Consider the following 21808-nt stretch of genomic DNA (forward strand, 5'->3'; position numbering starts at 1 on the left):
ACCAAGACCTGTTACTACCATGGCTCCAAGATCAGCTACGTAGTTTCCTTTGCGAAATGTAGCAACTCGTCCACCCACACGATCCTGTTTTTCAGAAATTAAATGGCTAAAGTCATAAATTCTAGTTTAACCATAATAACCTGGCAAGGTACCATCTCAGGGCTCTTTGATAACTTAAAAAGAAAGGTGTAGTTAGAGTTTACATGGAGTACGATGTGAGCACAAAGAGCAAATGAACTTTAACTATTTGAGAGAGTGGTAGGTAATGAATGACATATAAAAGGAACAGAATTAAGTGATGTGAGGTAGGAAACAATTTGACACCCAGAAGACATACTTAGTTACTGGTACTATTAGCCACCTACCCTAATGTCTCTAACGCCAGTTGTACAGGCTGAGCAAGGGCCACTCACATAGAAAATATTTGTTCACAAATTTCAACACTAAAGGCCATTTTTCTACCATCATGTTCTGACTCTTGCCCCACAGTGTCAAAGTCAGCTGTGAATGATTTCATATCTATCTGACAAATGCCTCTCCAGTGCAGCCCCATGCCCAAGGGCAGAGTGTCTACTGAGCATGAACTGTTGACAATACCTCTCATTTCTACACAGGCCCAAGTGTTATCTTTGCTGACTGTAGATCTTCAAGTATGGGGAAATCTTACTGAGCTGCAGTGATACTTCAGTCATGGATTACATGAGAGTACTCTGTAAACTCCAAACAAATGAAAAAAAGCAAAACAAAAACCTGCACACATGGGTAGGAATCATAATGATCCCATTATTCCTTGCTGTATTCTTTGTACATAGGAGACAGAGGGCACACAAATGTTTTCTGAATTAATGAATAAAATATTAAAGTAAGACTGTATCAGGAATTATTTAATTTTGATCTCTCCATACTCTATTTGAAAAGAACATTTTAAAAAATTAGGAATTTGTAAAAAGCAATTTAGATTGCCCTGCACAAAACATTTTGAAAGCTTTTATAAAATTTTAGATTGTTTAGGTTATGTGAGAAGTGTTTTGTTTGGTTTTTGTTTCCTTAAATGGTAGGAGTCAAGGGAGGTCTTTAAGCCACTGAAAAATAATTAAATCTCAAAAATTACTCACGAAAATGATTTGAATAGTAACATCCTAATGGGATGTCTTTTTTTCCACTCTGTGCCATCATCCCCACCCTCTTTCAGTTTCCATTTCTCTCTCTAGGACTAATGATAAGGAGCCAATATCTTGGCTTCACCAGGCTGTAAAAGATGGCTGCTGTCTGAGAAGCAACTCCTTTCCGTTTACAATCAAACAGAATACAATTCACTCTGTCCCACCACTAAAAATAACTGCATCCTGTAAAGGGTATGCCCGAGAAAGCCCCCAAATTGAAAGTTAGCTGCAAGAAACAATGACCTGAAAATATGCATCAAAGGGCTATATGGATTATTTATAAACTCTAAATACTCACTGAGCACTTTGCAAAGTCTTACTGTCAAAAATGCTTTATCCAATGTAGTTAACACTGTCAAAATACTTTGAGTATTATTTAAATCAGTTTGGCTTAGTTCAATTTGTAAGATTCCTTAATTTGCAACAGATAATTTCCTTACCATATTTCCATTAAGCTGGGCTTCTAAACCCAAAATAAAATTCTTACCCTGGCTTCCAGAAGTGTGACATCCATTCCAAAACTTTGTAACTGACGAGCTGCTGCCAAGCCCGAGACCCCAGAGCCTATAATGATTACCTTTCCTGTCTTTTTAGCTAAAATTAAAAAATGAACAAAAATTAAAATACTTTGTTGTAGGCTTAAGAGTTTTTATTTGTTATTTTTTTATCAAGAAAATTTCTACGTTCTTAACATGTTATGACGTCTCACAAAGTAACAATTCAGAGTTATTTTCAAAATATGAAAACTATATGAATACAAATTAGTAAATATCTGAAACTTATAAACTTTAATTCAATGTTGAAAATTCATAAATGAAATCCTTTATCTTAAGATTTACTTTTTCATTACCTCAGCCATGTGCTTCAGCGTCTGTGACCCTCAGTTAATTTATTATGAATAATCTCCCACATTTACCTCACAATTATACTTAGGACAATTTGAGCAGTCAACCAATCGATTCTTAAAGCTATTTTCTTTAAGCTCTACTTCTGCAGTCTTTAGTTTCCTTTTATGAAAAATTATTAAAGCATAAATATAAATTTATTATAAATAAATAGATAGATAGATGTGTTAATTCTCAAAATATCCCTATCTTCTGATTCCTGGCAGAAATTATCCAGACACCATTAAAGGGGTAAAAAGCATTTAAAAAATAAAAATGCAACCTTTAGCATTGCATTAAAGAACTGGTTAATGAGAGAAAACAAACTTCCTACTTTATAACTGATTTTTTTCATTTTTAATAAATCTTACTTTGTTTTTTCTTAAATTGGAAATTCAGTATCTTTTACCAAGTATTTATCAAACCAGAAATTATAGGAAATTCACATTTACAAAGAGATTTTACTTTAAATTTTACTTATAAGAAGATAAACTTGGGAATATTTTGGTTCTAAATATGGATTTAGAAATCAAAATAAAATGCTAAAAAGCCTGCTGGAACCTAATTTAAAACCATAAAATTCATTGGCCAGGTCCTTACTTGGGAGGGGCTTTATCCTCTTATAGATGCCGAAGTTGATAAGACCGTGACGCTCTAAATAACTGTGAACTCGGTGGACAAGCACGGTATCACCTACAGAAAAATGAATTTAAAAACATGTTTATCTTTGTAGCACTTTAAATGGAAAACTCTTAACTCTTCTTCTATTTCTCCATCATGAAGTCATTCTATTCATCTTTTCTATAAGCTTCAAGTCATGTGACTCCTTTAGAAAAGTGATTCTTAGGACTATTAATCTGTGTGGTAGTCCAAAATGCATATCACATAATTTCGAATTTTTAAAAATGACATCCCATTACAGATGAAATGAAGGACAAAACCAACCCTTTTAAAAGTAGTATTATGCTCATTTACTTTGGCAAAAACTTTACAAGACTGCTGGTGGCAAGTGGGAAATGAGAAAGCCAGATAGACAGGCTGAATGCCAGCAAAGTACTATGTGGATTAAAGCTGGAACATAGGTCTGGAGAAATTATTAGCAATCTCTGAACTCACTCACCTGTCAACACAATTAAAAAATCAGAAAAACAATTACAAACACACAAAATAGTTTTGCTGCAAGGCTCATTTTTGCATAGCACAAGAAGATGAAAATTCATTATCAAATTCATTATCAAGGAACCATGAGCTTCTGGAAGGAAGTATCCATTTTCAAATCCAGTTCAAAACCAGTCCTATTGAACACACTACTTACTGTTGTAAGGTGCTTCTAATTGTTGGAGAGTAGCCTCAAAGGTCAGCTGAATCTTTGGATTATCTAACCACAACTGCAACTGTATTTAAATGATAGAAACTGTATTACAATCAAATAGACATATACCATTTGATCACTTTAAAATATCTTTTTAACTTTAAGGCCTCAAATATAGGTTTTCCTTTCAGTGAAACAGTAAGGGTTACATTCCTGACAAAGAAACTAATGAAACACAAAACTATGTCAAATGAGTGAATTATTAAAGAAGCTAGGAGATAATTTAGCCTGCCTAGTAACTTGCCAAGATCATACAGCTGGGGAGCAACAAGAATTTAAACCTGGGTTAGATAACTCCAGAGACCCTGAGTAGATACAAAATCAAATGATCAATCAGATATGTGGGGAGGTGTGTGTGCAAAGGATAACTCCTCAGTTTTGGGCTTGCACAACTAAATGAGTTGGTATGCCATTCACTGAATGAGGGACACTGAAATAAGAGATAATGAGTTAAGTTTCAAGACAACAAGAGGAGGTGAAAGACTGGCATCTAGATACATAGCTGGGGTTCAGAGGAGAGTTAAGGTTTAGAGCCACTTGCTTATGGGTGATAACTGAAGCCAAGTGTGTAGAACAGGGCTCCTAGTGGGAAAGAACAGGGGAGAGAGGAGAGGACCTTAAGGAACTCTAACCAGTTCACATAGTGGCCTGTTGTTAAGGATAAGGCTATAAAGCATTCAGAGAAGACAACCAGGGAGGCAGGAGAAAAACTAGAATAATGTGTTAAGCTAAGGGAGCTGTGTATTTAAGAAAGGAGGAGTCAATTATTTTGAATACTGCTGAAAAAGCAGTAAGATGAGGAATAAAAAATATTATGGTACAATCAATGGGCTCTAACATGAATTCTTTTCAAACTGAATATATATCTACAAAATATAAGACCAGCTGAATACCATCATATTTACATCTTAGCTAAAAGTTAATAAAGACTGCTCCATAAACAAGTTTCAAAGAAGGAACTAAAGTGTAAATAAATTCAGGGCTTCCCTAGTGGCGCAGTGGTTGAGAGTCCGCCTGCCGATGCAGGGGACATGGGTCTGTGCCCCGGTCTGGGAAGATCCCACATGCCGCAGAGCAGCTAGGCCCGTGAGCCATGGCCACTGAGCCTGCGCGTCTGGAGCCTGCGCTCCGCAACTGAGAGGCCCGCGTACCGCAAAAAAAAAAAAAAAAAAAGTGTAAATAAATTCAATTACAAAGAGATATGACCAAATCCATATGGACCCTCTGCTTTTCTCTGTGGCCACTGTCAAAGGAAAATGGAATTCCTCAAGCACACAGTGGGCCCAAGTCCATCACTCCTCAACACAAGCCTTCTTCCTCCTTCCATCTTATAATATAAAGGTCAGGTCATAGGTTCTAGTTGAATAATCCTAAAGTTGTGGTTTTAAAATCTGGAAGCAAGAGATGCAGTTTAACACGAGAGAACTGACACAATTCTTACAGGAAAGAATGACTTTCTTACAGGAAAGTTCCGTTTTATAGCCAGAGACCACAACTCTAACCTGGGCTAGTCCTTCCCCAAATCTGGATTTCTGGTCACAGGTAATGAATCAGAGAAAACAGAGATCACTATAAATCCACCACTCAAATTCAAGTAAAAAGTAAAAACTCCCCTCAGGATGAAACAAAAAAATGACAATTTTGTCTGAAATCCACTTAGAACAAATGTTGACATGCTACACAAAGAAGCTGATTCAATTATAAGACAAATCAGCCTCAGAAATGCACATTAAGAATTTTCCACTCACTTTAAAAAAATCACCCTATTTTCCTTCACAAAAAAGAACCTTTATTCTGTACTACAAAAACCTACCGATCACTCTAGATGAATGGCATTTAACAATCCAAATTTAGCAGTAGTTTTGCAATGTAATGGTCAAAATAAAGATGTTAGTGGTGGCTAAAAAGACATCTCTGAACTATATCCAAAATAACTGAAATTACAACATGAATTTCTTCTACTTTGTATCACTCCAGAGTACAATGAATATGTTCTGAATAGTATACAAAGAATTTCTGATGAATAAAGGACATTAAAGAAAAATTCACAGAAGAAATACAAATGACTAATAAATGTGAAAAAGCAATCAGTCTGGGGCTTCCCTGGTGGCGCAGTGGTTGAGAGTCTGCCTGCCGATGCAGGCGACATGGGTTCATGCCCCGGTGTGGGAGGATCCCACATGCCGCAGAGCGGCTGGGCCCGTGAGCCATGGCCGCCGAGCCCGCGCGTCTGGAGCCTGTGCTCCGCAATGGGAGAGGCCACAGCAGTAAGAGGCCCGCGTACCGCAAAAAAAAAAAAAAAAAAAGCCATCAGTCTAAGTAATCAAAGAAATGGAAAATAAATGAAATGATTTTGGTCTACTACAGCAGCACAGATTATCATCGTTTTAATCACAAAAACAGGGCAGGGTAATGAGGGTGTCAACTGGGTCAGCCTCTCTGGGAAGCAATCTGACAACATGTATCAAATCTTTAAAAGCGTTCATACTTTTTGACCAGGTAGTTTTCCTTCTAGAACTCTATCCTAAGGAAATAACCAGAGATAAGAGTCAAGAATGTATAAAGCTGTTCAGAGCTTCATTATAATAAGCAAAAATGGACATTTAAATGCCCAACAGTTAAAGTATGACCCAACTGTCAGACAAAAAAATATTTTGCCGACATTAAAATCAATCATTTAGCCAGAGGAGGAAGATGAACCAGATGAGAAGAACAGAATAAGGGTTTCTCTTACCCTGGGAAGGAAAGACAAAGTGATTATTTTTAATGTATTATTAAAAAAAAAAGTGTGTAAAGATTCTTATTGTGTGTTTATGAGGTTATGAGGAAAGAAAAGGATCCCAAGAATGCATGGAAGTAGGATCTCAATTTTGTAAAAACAAAAATTAAATATACCTTTAAAAAAATACCTGGAGGAAAAAACGCCTAATTTTTAACAGTGGTTATCTTGGAATAGTATTACAGATAACTTAAAAATTCTTTCCTCTCTATTTTCCCCCCCATATTCTATATAAAAGTAATATGTACCTTTTACAATTCAGGTGGAAAAAAGCTGATTGGAAACTTACTGTGCGGTTTCTAATGAACAGAAAAACCTTCTGGGTCTGCTGTGGTCCACTGATGATATCTGGAAAACAGGCTGCTTCTTGAGAAGTCATCCGGTCATGAGGAAGTCTACTCTGGAAAGCTGCACCCTCCACACCTAACAAAGAAAAGCAAAGGACTTCTGGGAAAAGTGAAAGTGAACACAAAACTAGGGATAATGATTATGCCTCAAACTCCTTTCTTGCCTGAAGAACCTCTGTAAAGCTTTGCCTTATTTGCAGACTGATCTCACTTCCTTTTTTAAAAAAACTTTCAATTTGCTCAAAAGCTGAAACATCCTTAGGATTTAGTCATTCTTTTCAGCTTAACATTCCAAAAATCAGTTTACTAATGAGTGAAACAATATACCTTACAAAGCACAAGGCATTTAGAATATTTTCTTCATCCACAAAAAAACTTTAAAATATTGGAGGATACTCTAATTAAAATTAGCATTACTGATAATATACAATAAAATTTAAAACTAAAGAACCAGAGTAAAGGAAAATACACTAACGAAAGCAAAAGAGGTTATGGAGTGAAAAACACAATCACATGCCTTCTTTTAGGACTACAGCAGGGAACATGAAGAGGACTCTAAGGTTTAATAACCAACACATGATTTCATAAATGGCACCATCCATCAGTTCTCATAATTCAGTGCTGGCAAGCAGTGAAAGAAACTAAGCAGACTACAATGAAGAGACAAAAGAAAGCAAGGAATTCGCCTTTTCTGGCAGAAACATTAGAAATGCTTTACTACATATTGCAAGTAAAATATTTTACTGCATGTACTATATAGTAATATATATACATAGTATATATATAACTTATATAACAAGTATAATTCTTAAAATTGGGTATTAAATTGATATTTTTATAAGCTGATGGTTAAGTACATCTTTATAAGATGTCCTCAGAAACATTCACATATATTTTACTTTTATTTCTAAGATGATCTCTCCCTGGTGGTCTAGTGGTTCGGATTTGGCGCTCTCTATCTAAGATGATCTTACAAATATATACTTCCATCAGCTTCTGAACATATCAAGAAACAATTTAAAGAGTTTCAAAATTCAATACCACTGAAGTAATTATATAAGTAACAAGACAGGCACCAGATATCCATATTTAATCATTTTAAAGCACATAAAACAAGAAGTTGGAAGCACTGATAATGGAAGCAACTTTAAAGGAAAGGCATTAGTAAGATTAGGAGAACAAAAAGAACAAGGCAGAGACCTTCAATATGGTGGAGGAGTGAGACGTGGAGATCACCTTCCTCCCCACAAATACATCAGAAATACATCTACACGTGGAACAACTCCTACAGAACACCTACTGAACGCTGGCAGAAGACCTCAGACATCCCAAAAGGCAAGAAACTCCCCACGTACCTGGCCATGTGGCTGACAGGGTCTTGGTGCTCCAGCCGGATGTCAGGCCTGTGCCTCTGAGGTGGGAGAGCCGAGTTCAGGACATTGGTCCACCAGAGACCTCCCAGCTCCACATAATATCAAATGGCGAGAGCTCTCCCAGAGATCTCCATCTCAACACTAAGACCCAGCTCCACTGAACAACCAGCAATCTACAGTACTGCACACCTTATGCCAAACAACTAGCAAGACAGGAACACAACCTCACCCATTAGCAGAGAGGCTACCAAAAATCATAATAAGGTCACAAACACCCCAAAACACACCACCGGATGTGGTCCTGCCCACCAGAAAGACAAGATCCAGCCTCATCCACCAGAAGACAGGCACTACTCCCATCCACCAGGAAGCCTACACAACCCACTGAACCAACCTTAGCCACTAGAGGCAGACACCAAAAACAACAAGAACTACGAACCTGCAGCCTGCAAAAAGGAGACCCCAAACACAGTAAGTTAAGCAAAATGAGAAGACAGAGAAACACACAGCAGATGAAGGAGCAAGGTAAAAACGTACCAGACCTAACAAATGAAGAGGAAATAGGCAGTCTACCTGAAAAAGAATTCAGAGTAATGATAGTAAAGATGATCCAAAATGTTGGAAATACAATGGACAAAATACAAGGATCGTTTCACAAAGAGCTAGAAGAACTAAAGAGCAAACAAACAATGATGAACAACACAATAAATGCAATAAAAAATTCTCTACAAGGAATCAATAGCAGAATAACTGAGGTAGAAGAACAGATAAGTGACCTGGAAGATAAAACAGTGGAAATAACTACTGCAGAGCAGAATAAAGAAAAAAGAATGAGAAGAATTGAGGACAGCCTTAGAGACCTCTGGGACAACATTAAATGCACCAACATTCGAATTATAGGGGTCCCAGAAGAAGAAGAGAAAAAGAAAGGGACTGAGAAAATATTTGAAGAGATTATAGTTGAAAACTTCCCTAATACGGAAAAGGAAATAGTCAATCAAGTCCAGGAAGCACAGAGAGTCCCATAAAGGATAAATCCAAGGAGAAACACGCCAAGACACATATTAATCAAACTGTCAAAAATTAAATACAAAGAAAAAATATTAAAAGCAGCAAGGGAGGGCTTCCCTGGTGGCGCAGTGGTTGAGAGTCTGCCTGCCAATGCAGGGGACACGGGTTCGTGCCCCGGTCCGGGAAGATCCCACATGCCGCAGAGCAGCTAGGCCTGTGAGCCATGGCCGCTAAGCCCGCGCGTCCATAGCCTATGCTCCGCAATGGGAGAGGCCACAACAGTGAGAGGCCCACGTACCGCAAAAAAAAAAAAAAAAAAAAAAAAAAAAAGGAGCAAGGGAAAAACAACAAATAACATACAAGGGAATCCCCATAAGGTTAACAGCTGATCTTTCAGCAGAAACTCTGCAAGCCAGATGGGAGTGTCAAGACATATTTAAAGTGATGAAAGGGAAAAACCTACAACCAAGATTACTCTACCCAGCAAGGATCTCATTCAGATTTGACGGAGAAATTAAAACCTTTACAGACAAGCAAAAGCTAAGAGAATTCAGCACCACCAAACCAGCTTTACAACAAATGGTAAAGGAACTTCTCTAGGCAGGAAACACAAGAGAAGGAAAAGACCTACAATAACAAACCAAAAACAATTAAGAAAATGGTCACAGGAACACACATATCGATAATTACCTTAAATGTAAATGGAATAAATGCTCCCACCAAAAGACACAGACTGGCTGAATGGATACAAAAACAAGACCTGTATATATGCTGTCTACAAGAGACCCACTTCACACCTAGGGACACATACACTGAAAGTGAGGGGATGGATAAAGATATTCTACGCAAATGGAAATCACAAGAGAGCTGGAGTAGCAATTCTCACATCAGACAAAATAGGCTTTAAAACAAAGACCATTACAAGAGACAAAGAAGGACACACATAATGATAAAGGGATCAATCCAAGAAGAAGATATAACAATTGTAAATATTTATGCACCCAACAGAGGATCACCTCAATACATAAGGCAAATGCTAACAGCCATAAAAGAGGAAATCGACAGTAACAGAATCATAGTAGGAAGCTTTACCACCCCATTTTCACCAATGGACAGATCATCCAAAATGAAATAAGGAAACACAAGCTTTAAATGATACATTAAACAAGATGGACTTAATTGATATTTATAGGACATTCCATCCAAAAACAACAGAATACACTTTCTGCTCAAGTGCTCATGGAACATTCTCCAGGAAAGATCATATACTGGGTCACAAATTAAGCCTTAGTAAATTTAAGAAAATTGAAATCATATCAAGTATCTTTTCTGACCACAGTGCTATGAGACTAGATATCAATTACAGGGAAAAATCTGTAAAAAATACAAACACACGGAGGCTAAACAATACACTACTTAATAACCAAGAGGTCACTGAAGAAATCAAAGAGGAAATCAAAAAATACCTAGAAACAAATGACAATAAAAACATGATGACCCAAAACCTATGGGATGCAGCAAAAGCAGTTCTAAGAGGGAAGTTTATAGCAATACAATCCTACCTCAAGAAACAAGAAACATCTCAAATAAACCACCTAAACTTACACCTAAAGCAATTAGAGAAAGAAGAACAAAAGAACCCCAAAATTAGCAGAAGGAAAGAAATTATAAAGATCAGATGAGAAATAAATGAAAAAGAAATGAAGGAAACAATAGCAAAGATCAATATAACTAAAAGCTGGTTCTTTGAGAAGATAAACAAAATCGATAAACCATTAGCCAGACTCAAGAAAAAAAGGCAGAAGATTCAAATCAACAGAATAAGAAATGAAAAAGAAGTAACAACTGACACTGCAGAAATACAAAGGATCATGAGAGATTACTACAAGCAACTATATGCCAATAAAATGGACACCCTGGAAGAAATGGACAAATTGTTAGAAAAGCACAACCTTCTGAGACTGAACCAGGAAGAAATAGAAAATATAAACAGGCCAATCACAAGCAGTGAAATTGAAACTGTGATTAAAAATCTTCCAACCGGGCTTCCCTGGTGGCGCAGTGGTTGGGAGTCTGCCTGCCGATTCAGGGGACGCGGGTTCGTGCCCCGGTCTGGGAGGATCCCACATGCCGCGGAGCGGCTGGGCCCGTGAGCCATGGCCGCTGGGCCTGCGCTTCCGGACCCTGTGCTCCGCAATGGAAGAGGCCACAACAGTGAGAGGCCTGCGTACCTCAAAAAAAAAAAAAAAAAATCTTCCAACAAACAAAAGCCCAGGACCAGATGGCTTCACAGGTGAATTCTATCAAACATTTAGAGAAGAGCTAACATCTATCCTTCTCAAACTCTTCCAAAGTACAGCAGAGGGAGGAACACTCCCAAACTCATTCTACAAGGCCACCATCACCCTGATACCAAAACCAGACAAAGATGTCACAAAGAAAGAAAACTACAGGCCAATATCACTGATGAACATAGATGCAAAAATCCTCAACAAAATACTGGCAAACAGAATCCAACAGCACATTAAAAGAATCATACACCATGATCAAGTGGGGTTTATCTCAGGAATGCAGGGATTCCTCAGTATACGCAAACTCATCAATGTGAAAAACCATATTAACAAATTGAAGGAGAAAAACCGTATGATCATCTCAATAGATGCAGAAAAAGCTTTCAACAAAATTCAACACCCATTTATGATAAAAACCCTCCAGAAAGTAGGCATAGAGGGAACTTACCTCAACATAATACAGGCCATATATGACAAACCCACAGCCAACATCATTCCCAATGGTGAAAAACTGAAACCATTTCCTCTAAGATCAGGAATAAGACAAGGTTGTCCACTCTCACCACTATTATTCAACATAGTTTCGGAATTTTTAGCCACAGCAATCAGAGAAGAAAAAGAAATAAAAGGAATCCAAATCAGAAAAGAAGTAAAGCTGTCACTGTTTGCAGATGACATGATACCACACATAGAGAATCCTAAAGATGCTACCAGAAAACTACTAGAGCTAATCAATGAATGTGGTAAAGTATCAGGATACAAAATTAATGCACAGAAATCTCTTGCATTCCTATACACTAATGATGAAAAATCTGAAAGAGAAATTAAGGAAACACTCCCATTTACCACTGCAACTAAAAGAATAAAATACCTAGGAATAAACCTACCTAAGGAGACAAAAGACCCGTATGCAGAAAACTATAAGACACTGAAATTAAAGACAATACAAACAGATGGAGAGATATACCATGTTCTTGGATTGGAAGAATCAACATTGTGAAAATGACCCAAAGCAATCTACAGATTCAATGCAATCCCTATCAAACTACCAATGGCATTTTTCACAGAACTAGAACAAAAAATTTCACAATTTGTATGGAAACACAAGAGACCCCAAACAGCCAAAGCAATCTTGAGAAAGAAAAATGGAGCTGGAGGAATCAGGCTCCCTGACTTCAGACTATACTACAAAGCTACAGTAATCAGGACAGTATGGTACTGGCACAAAAACAGAAATATAGATCAATGGAACAGGATAGAAAGCCCAGAGATAAACCCACGCACATATGGTTACCTTATTTTTGATAAAGGGGGCAAGAATATACAATGGAGAAAAGACAGCCACTTTAATAAGTGGTGCTGGGAAAACTGGACAGCTACATGTAAAAGAATGAAATTAGAACACCCCCTAACACCATACACAAAAATAAGCTCAAAATGCATTAAAGACCTAAATGTAAGGCCAGACACTATAAAATGCTTAGAGGAAAACCTAGGTAGAACACTCTATGACATAAATCACAGCAAGATCCTTTTTGACCCACCTCCTAGAGAAATGGAAATAAAAACAAACAAATGGGACCTAATGAAACTTAAAAGCTTTTGCACAGCAAAGGAAAACATAAGATGAAAAGACAACCCTCAGAACAGGAGAAAATATTTGCAAATGAAGCAACTGACAAAGGATTAATCTCCAAAATTTACAAGCAGCTCATGCAGCTCAATATCAAAAAAACAAACAACCCAATCTAAAAACGGGCAGAATACCTAAATAGACATTTCTCCAAAGAAGATATACAGATTGCCGACAAACACATGAAAGGATGCTCAACATCACTAATCATTAGAGAAATGCAAATCAAAACTACAATGAGGTATCACCTCACACCAGTCAGAATGGCCATCATCAAAAAAATCTACAAACAATAAATGCTGGAGAGGGTGTGGAGAAAAGGGAACCCTCTTGCACTGTTGGTGGGAATGTAAATTGATATAGTCACTATGGAGAACAGTATGGAGGTTCCTTAAAAAACTAAAAATAGAACTACCATATGACCCAGCAATCCCACTACTAGGCATATACCCTGAGAAAACCATAATTCAAAAAGAGTCATGTACCACAATGTTCACTGCAGCTCTATTTACAACAGCCAGGACATGGAAGCAACCTAGGTGTTCATCGACAGATGAATGGATAAAGAAGATGTGGCACATATATACAATGGAATATTACTCAGCCATAAAAGAAACGAAATTGAGTTATTTGTAGTGAGGCTGATGGACACAGAGACTGTCATACAGAGTGAAGTAAGTCAGAAAGAGAAAAATAAATACCGTATGCTAACACATATAATATGGAATCTAAAAAAGAAAAAAAAAAGGTTCTGAAGAACCCAAGGGCAGTACAGGAATAAAGACACAGACGTAGAGAATGGACTTGAGGACACGGGGAGGGGGAAGGCTAAGTTGGGATGAAGTCAGAGAGTGGCACGGACTTATATATATCAAACGGAAAACAGATAGCTAGTGGGAAGCAGCCACATAGCACAGGGAGATCAGCTCGGTGCTTTGTGACCACCTAGAGGGGTGAGATGGGGCGGTGGGATAGGGAGGGTGGGAGGGAGACGCAAGAGGGAGGAGATATGGGGATATATGTATATGTACGGCTGATTCAATTTGTTATAAAGCAGAAACTAACACACCATTGTAAAGCAATTATACTCCAATAAAGATGTTTAAAAAAAAAAGAAGAAGAAGAACAAAGCAGGTAAAGATATAACTTAGAAAATTATAGCTAAGCTATTGAGGTGTTGTTTTCACAAAGACATCCAAACACTATCTAGGAAAAAATAATGGTTAACAAGAGGTTAAGCAAAAATGTCTAATGCTACTGTGGGCTGTACATTAAGAAATACTGTTGTTGGAGACAAGAAGAAAAATTCATCCATTCACAGTAAATTATGAGGGCACAAATACTGTATTCACAACAGTAGATCAAATCAATAATCCTCACATTTAATGAATCTCAACCTAAAATTAAAGACTGTCAGGAGAATTAATTACTCCTTAAGGAAAAAAATAATCAGTAACAGCCATATTGTGGAGGGTGAAGCATGAAATTAAGGCATGAAAAGAAGAAATGCTGACTATCAGACGTATAGGTTATTTCAGTAATTTGAAAGCTTCTAAAACTATACAGCTTTTTTTTTTTTTAATTTATTTTTTGGCTGTGTTGGATCTTTGTTGCTGCACGCGGACTTGCTCCGCGGCATGTGGGATCTTCCCAGACCAGGGATCAAACCCATGTCCCCTGAGTTGGCAGGCAGATTCTTAACCACTGCGCCACCAGGGAAGCCCCAACTATACAGCTCTGATGTCCCCAGTCCTGTACCCCCAAATCAAAATAAATAAACAAAAAACAAAGCCAAGTCCCAAAACATGTCACATTTATAAGAAGCATTATCTACCCAATAATCCTGAGTATTTGGACCAAACACCTCTTAATAGGTTACTTCTTGGTATATTTCACGAGTGTATACTATTAATAAGACAACCAATGAACTCTGTAAACTCTACTTCTCCCTCCCCAAAACAGGGTACTTTTCTTTCTTAGCTATATTATCTTCTATATATATGTTTAATAAGTGGTCAATGAACATCAATCCTACTGCAAAATACTATTGTCAATGACAGCCAGAAAAACCATGTGGGGAAAAAGCACTAAATTTTACATTATACTTGGTTCCTCATTCCAAGTGTTCTTATCAACAGAAATCACTCCAATATAGTTGGCTAATTTGGGAAATATGTAACAATTAAGAAATTTTATATCAGTCATGACAGTTTTAAATTATCTTTGAATCAAACATCAAAAGTTTAACAAAAGGAATTAAAGAAGCCAAAAGTTGTAACATTAATGTATATGTGGAATAACACTGTTCTCCATCTCTATCTTCTATATAACATCTAAAAACAAACCCAATTATTCGTAAAAATAAATTTTTAAAAAATGAAAAATGGTCCCTAAGAACTCAGTAATTATTGCCTTCCTTCTGGTTTTTAGGGATGAAACTTACTATTCCAAAGAAGGAAACCATTATCAAAATCAAGGTGAAAAGTGTGCAAGATGAAAAAATCTTACTTTTTTCCAAGGAAACAAAAAATGTTAAGTTGGAACCTAAACTGCTCAGAAGCTAAATCAAAACATTCTTTCTATAAAATATTTCAAAATGAACTAACAAACCACTCTGGATAATCTAACTCAAGTATCTCCTTTAGAGGGAAGAACCTTACAGAATACAATTGTCTTCAGTATAATATCCTGATTAAAAGTAGCAGTAGTACATATAATTCAGAAGTATTTACACTTGGCTCTGGAATACAGTTTTATACTTTGGTGTTTGTGTGTACTTAACAGAGTCTGGTATTCTGGAAATTTAGAATATTTCAAAGATGCTACCTTAATTTTTTAAAAGCCCCAAGGCTGCCTACATACCAATCTTGCCCTCTGTTCAATTCCTCTTTCTCACCACTTAACACAGGAAATTTCCAGCATCACCTTTCAAAACGCAGTCATGCTAAAGCATAATTGCCTTTTCTAATGGTCTGATGGGCTAATGCTTTCTCTCAAAACACAGTAAAAGTAGTTAAATATTTAAGGGACTAATTTAGATCTTTCCGGATATATCAATTAGGCAGAAAAAAGGAGGGGGGGAAGTGAGTATATAGGGCTGCTATTCCATGAAATCATTTCCCCCCAATTCTGATATGATACAGGTAGCATCTTGAATGAAGTAAGAGAGATATAACAACAGAAAAGAAGGCCTCCATGAGTTTCTTGCCTTTTTTCCCCCTTTATTAACGTAGATAAAATGAACTACAATTAGATTTCTAGCTAAATAGGGAAAACAAGAGCCTGATAGGATGCACATATAAACTTCCTAAAATCAGTAAGTTTAGATGCACCATATCCAGTCCTATAATAGTTTAAAAATAAAAGAATAAAGGATAGGGGGAGAAGAGAGAAAAAGGAAAAAGAGGAGAATCCTATGATTTCTTATGCTTTAGGTTTTTTATTTTTAGCGTAAACGCACACTTTAAATGATTCTATAAGGGAAGGTGTAAGGAATAGTATACGCATAAGAAACGAGACCTCTGGGTTCTCACTCCTCCACAGTTGGGTATATTCCTGGTCGAGTCATTTAACTTTGTGTTTCAGGACCTGATAAAACAGGGGTGATACAAATACCACCTGTTTGAAGGCAGAAAGCTAGGCAAGATGACCTCAAGTTCCCTTCTAACTTTCAAGATTTAGGATGTAAACATCAACTTGCTATGATTTTTTAAAAGTCAAGATGTGATCCTGGTCCCAAGATACTCATGACGGTCATTTGGTTTTGTTAAGAGAATAACATTGATCACTTATAAGCATACGTTTCTAACTCTGACTGATCATCTCACAAATACATGCTTCTGAACAAGGTGAAAATCCAAAGAAGAGACCTTGAAGGGTTCAGAATAGTCACCACCATTCCTGGAAACACTTAAAACTCATGTTCTACTAATATTAAGTCAGTAGCACCACAGTTCTATAAGAAAGTCTGCTTTTACTTTCAGCAATACAACATGTTGTTTATTTAAGCAAAAGAGTAAACTTATTTATTACTCATGTAAAAACAAAACAAAAAGAAACAAGAAAACTCAATTTATTTCTTCAAGATTAAAGCTCTAAAGGCTATCCCTGACCCTCAACAGTTCCATGGAAGATCCAATTGTGCATCATTTGATGAAAAGCATTCTTGAAGATTTATCTGCCAGATACAGACTCTGAAAGAGAATTTTAACTCCTCTAAGACAACCATGTACTGATTATCAACCTCCAATCCTTCAAATAGCATTTAAAGAAGTCTACTTCTAACATTCTGGATCCCCTAAGTACTAATTTCTGTATTAACATTGAACTATTTTTGATCTAAGAGAGTAAAATACAAAATATTCCCTGGACCTGCTGTACACAAACTATAATAAACAAATAATTTTAAAGTAGACTTAAGAGTTCAAAAGTGACAAACTCCATAAGTGATACCTATTCCAAGTCTATCAAAATGTATATATAAACTAGTTTTGAGCACTGGCACACACAATTGCATCCTTTAAGAGGTAAAGGATGAAATCCAGATATTCTACTTTGGATTCTTGGAACAAACTTTAACTGTTCCAGATAGGCCCCTATAAATCATTTAACCCTTTACTTTTTCCAAAAGTTAAAATCTCATAGTTTGGTCTGAAAAGAAACAGCACTTCAAGCAGACTTTTTAACAAAGATTAATTTTCATGTGAGAAGCAAAATGTTTAAACTGCAAAATGATTAACTATGTAATGTTAACTGAAAAAACTGTATCCAATACCACTTAACAACCATTTCTCTTGCCCACATAGTTCCTCTGACTAATCCTAGAAGGCCTTTCCATCCTGTTTTTCAGCCTATGGCTTCCCCTCTGTGTATAAAGTTACTTTTCTTTGTAAAGGTCCCATGATTTCTAAGTCTATGTTTTATATCATGTTTACTTTTACTATAAAGACTGCTGGGGAGAAAAGTACCCGCCATCTCCTCAAAAACATGAAGAAGAGTGGAGGGCTGAGATCGGCCTGAGGACTTCAAAAGGTTTTGCTTGCCTTTGTTCTGTCTACACTTTCTCCTATTATACTACTCTGTCCTGTGGGTTAAAGTTCCCCTGCGCTTCTGGCTAAAATGTGGGTACTACAGCCAAAAACACTTGCAAGCATCAAACCCTGACTTGGCGGCTCTTGCTAAGTGGCAAGCATCTAATGCCACCCTCACCTGATGCTTGGCCGTCTCCATACCCTCCAGAACTGTCGTCTTGAAGTCCTCCTGCTTGCCCTGTGGAAGGAAAGAGGAGAACTCAGGGACCTTACTCCATAAATTGAGATAATATCTGGACATAAAGGCCTAATAGTTGGCGACTCACGAATCCACCACCAACTAGTAAACGCATATTCAGAGAGCTCCTTCTTCTGGAATCAAGGCCCAGGGAGTCACATTATAGTCTTCCAAATTCTGGTCAGGAAACTTCAACTTTACATGCTGATTCTTGTTGAAAGGTAGGAGAACAAAGTACGCAGTATTTCTAATTGCTAAATCCTTGCTGTCAGTCTTAATAGTCAAGGTTGGATGGGGGAAAAGGGATTCCAAATGTCTTTTACTACTTGTTGCTAGACTGAGAGTGGGTGTGACATGGGCTCTAGGATCTGGAGTTGCAACAATTCAGCATCCGCTCAATGTCTCTTAAACTTTACCTTTCTATCTAAAAAGAATATACATAAGACAACAAGCAAGACATAATTTTAATGAAATATTCTCCCCTTGACTTCAAAGAAGGGATGATAACTAAGAGACTCAGTTCCAAAAGAAGTTTCATTCACTATACATACTAGACAGTGCCAGAGCGGAACATGCCAGTGCTTCCTCAGTAACACTTTAATTACAACACCATAAAACACCTCACAGCCATACGCCAAGTACTGTAGATAGACATAACACAAGGGGGAAGGCTGGAGCAGGCAAGATGATGGGGGAGCTTCTACCTCAAGCTTCAAAATAAGCCCTCTAAGAAATTTTCCTCTGATTAATGTACAGAAATAACTTTAAGTATCACAGCTTGAAAGTTAAATCTGAGAAAGTTAGGATAGATCATCTTCCAGACTCTTCCAAAAATCAATCACCAAGACAGATGCAATGATCCTCTTAAGCCTCTCGCCACCTGATATACTAGGGAAAACTACTACCAGTGTGATCTTTGGAAGATATGAAACACCATCCCCCAAAGATCTAAAACTGGACACTCTTCATTAAACAGTTTATTCTAAAAGAATCTCAACTAGAAAGCAGATTGATTATTCTACCATTTGAGTTAAAAGGCAGCAGGAAAGTAAAACTAACATAGCCCCCTTACTATAAGAATGATCCCAGGTCTGTGAGACTTAAAATGACATTTTCATCTTTAAGTATATGAAGGTATTCATATATAAATGATTTCTGACAATATTATAATGTGTTGCTAGATGGTATATGGTCTACTTTGAAAGTAGAATAGAATCCCATCCTAAAATTATTTCACATTGCTCTTGTATAAACGGTACTTTAGGTTCTAGAAGGTTATGCTTCTCAGACAAGGTACAAGGTATATGATTTGCTGTTTACAGCCTTTGGAAAGGGCATATAATTATGAAGAGATAACTCCAATTATGAAATCCAATCTGTAAACTTATCTTAAAAATGCAGGCTGTACATTTAAAAGTTTACTTTTAAAGTTTAAATTAAAAAATGTTCATTCTTAATGAACTTATTGATTTATTCATTTAAAAGTCTTTCAGAGTTAAAAAGTTTCAGAGTTAAAATTGTTGTCATTATTTTCTTTGGTTCCAAATAGCACCAAACTAGACCAGAAGATTAAGCTATTATTTTAGAAGGGGGGAAAGGGGCTGAAAACAATGAAAGAGTTTCCAAGAAGAACATTTAGGCATTAGGAATAATGTAGCTCTTCTTTCTCAAATTATGTTTCTGGCTTCTTTAAGAAAGAATGAAAACAACAGTCTCTTCTAATGATGGCATCTCACCACTTCTTAATAAGTAAAAACAAAACCAAAAAACACTTTCAAGCTTGCCATTAAGACTGAATTATTTTACCCTTTCTATTTCTATCATTTTCCTTCTTCTCCCACTACATGTCATACAATATGCTATTTACTGTACTCATTTCTTTTTCCTGTCAATGTTTTTTCTTAATAGAAATATGGATTTCTTACCCCTGACTTAAGTGCTCAAAAGGTCAACAAGGCTGCTCTTTTACAACAAGGTAAGGCAGTCTTTTTTGCTGTCTGCTTTTGAAAAGAGGTACTAACAAAATTCTTATAAAGACACTGTCCTTCGATAAAAATACGTAGGAGAAACATGGAAAATATTCAATACTCTGGAAGATTTTTAAAAGGTATCTCTCATAGCAACAGAAAGTCAAAAAAGAAATGAAACTCTAAAATACTACTTAAGCAGAGAAACAGGAGAAAACCAAGCAGAAGATGATATAAACATGAAAGAAATGATGGAAAACAAAAAGTGCTTAAAATTAAGTAAATGAACAATATATTTGTCTCTTGAATTGATGAATATTTATAACCTGCTTGAAAGTAAAGTTGCTATTTTCTCTCTAATCACAATATACTCATGAGTATTTTGAGGGTGCCTACTTCTCCAAAGACAGCAGAAAACAGCACCATTTTTATTAGTGGTATTCTAGACCAATTCTTCCTCTTTTTTTTTTTGCTTTACCAGCTCTCACATCCTTTGTTTTGCCAGCATGCTATAATGTTCAAAGCACAGAATCATGCAATACAATTGGCATAAGAAACAGTCTTATAATTACATATTAATTTCCTTTATTCTTTAACAGAATATTCATTTTATTAAGAACAGCACACATACAAATGTTTGCAGCTAACTTTCCATCCAGGTAGTGTCTCTGATTAGAACATATAAAATGCCATATTCATTTGCTCTTCGGGTCTTTCAGGCCTAGAACTCTGCTTCTGACAGTGGCACAAAGACATGGAACAGCAGGCAAATGTGGTTGTCATCTTCCATGAGCTCAAATTCAAAACAGAAGATGAAAATACACACAGCAACTTTTTAGTATCACCTTGATTTTGGCACTACTGAGCGAGCAGACTTCCTTTGTTTTCACACACCCCCGCCGACAACACACACAAAATCCTCAAGTTTGAAGTAGAGACCTTAATACAGTTTATTTGTGCATATCTTCTCCAAGTTGAAAATAAAATCTTTTCAGTTTATCTTACATAGCAGCCTTTCAGTTGTCCTCTAATAAATCTACAGATCTGTTAAGTTATTCTTGAAGAACAGTTAAGTATTTTAGTTATAGTCACACTACTGAACTGTTTTTTCATCTTGATTCAAACTCTCAAGAGACCACTCTTTCAACATCTTAAGAGGAAGTATTACATTCAAATACTTTTATCTGGCAGGCATGGAGGCGAGAATCATTGGTGTGTTGTTCCCAGGAACATACTGAACAACATATTCATCACATTTTTTTTTTTTGCGGTACGCGAGCTTCTCACTGCTGTGGCCTCTCCCGTTGCGGAGCACAGGCTCCGGACGCGCAGGCTCAGCGGCCATGGCTCAGGGGCCCAGCTGCTCCGCGGCATGTGGGATCCTCCCGGACCGGGGCACGAACCCGCGTCTCCTGCATCGGCAGGCGGACTCTCAACCACTGCGCCACCAGGGAAGCCCTTCATCACATTTTGACTATTTAGTTTCTTGGAATCACATTAACTGATAACTTTGTAAACATTTTGAGGAATTACTAAATCTTCTAGGAAGCAATGATCTTTAAACAGAAAATCAATTCATCAAAATTTATTTAATCAAAATTTTACCAAATTTACAGAATAAAAATAACTGTCAAGGATTGACTTCAATTGAACCTAAGAAACTAGCAAAGGAAAAAAACATCTCAAAAGTTAAAACCATCTTTGAACACACAAGTTTGCA

General features: G+C 36.8%; 1 protein-coding gene across 2 annotated transcripts in view; it reads right to left on the minus strand.

Annotated features, from left to right (window-relative positions):
- KDM1A (lysine demethylase 1A) overlaps nt 1–21808 on the minus strand; it is a 64279-nt gene that overhangs the window by 23644 nt on the left and 18827 nt on the right. The window contains exons 3-8 of one of the 2 annotated variants that reach the window (XM_029230082.1): nt 18062–18121; nt 6488–6621; nt 3363–3441; nt 2648–2740; nt 1651–1757; nt 3–84 (exon numbers count right to left, since the gene is read on the minus strand). In XM_029230082.1, coding sequence (XP_029085915.1) covers nt 3–84; nt 1651–1757; nt 2648–2740; nt 3363–3441; nt 6488–6621; nt 18062–18121 — 555 coding nt within the window. The remainder of the gene's footprint in view (nt 1–2; nt 85–1650; nt 1758–2647; nt 2741–3362; nt 3442–6487; nt 6622–18061; nt 18122–21808) is intronic. The other variant, XM_029230083.1, reaches the window with a different exon arrangement.

Source organism: Monodon monoceros, unplaced genomic scaffold, assembly GCF_005190385.1.
Source record: "Monodon monoceros isolate NGI ecotype Baffin Bay Population unplaced genomic scaffold, NGI_Narwhal_1 Super_Scaffold_18, whole genome shotgun sequence".
Lineage (NCBI taxonomy): Eukaryota > Metazoa > Chordata > Mammalia > Artiodactyla > Monodontidae > Monodon > Monodon monoceros.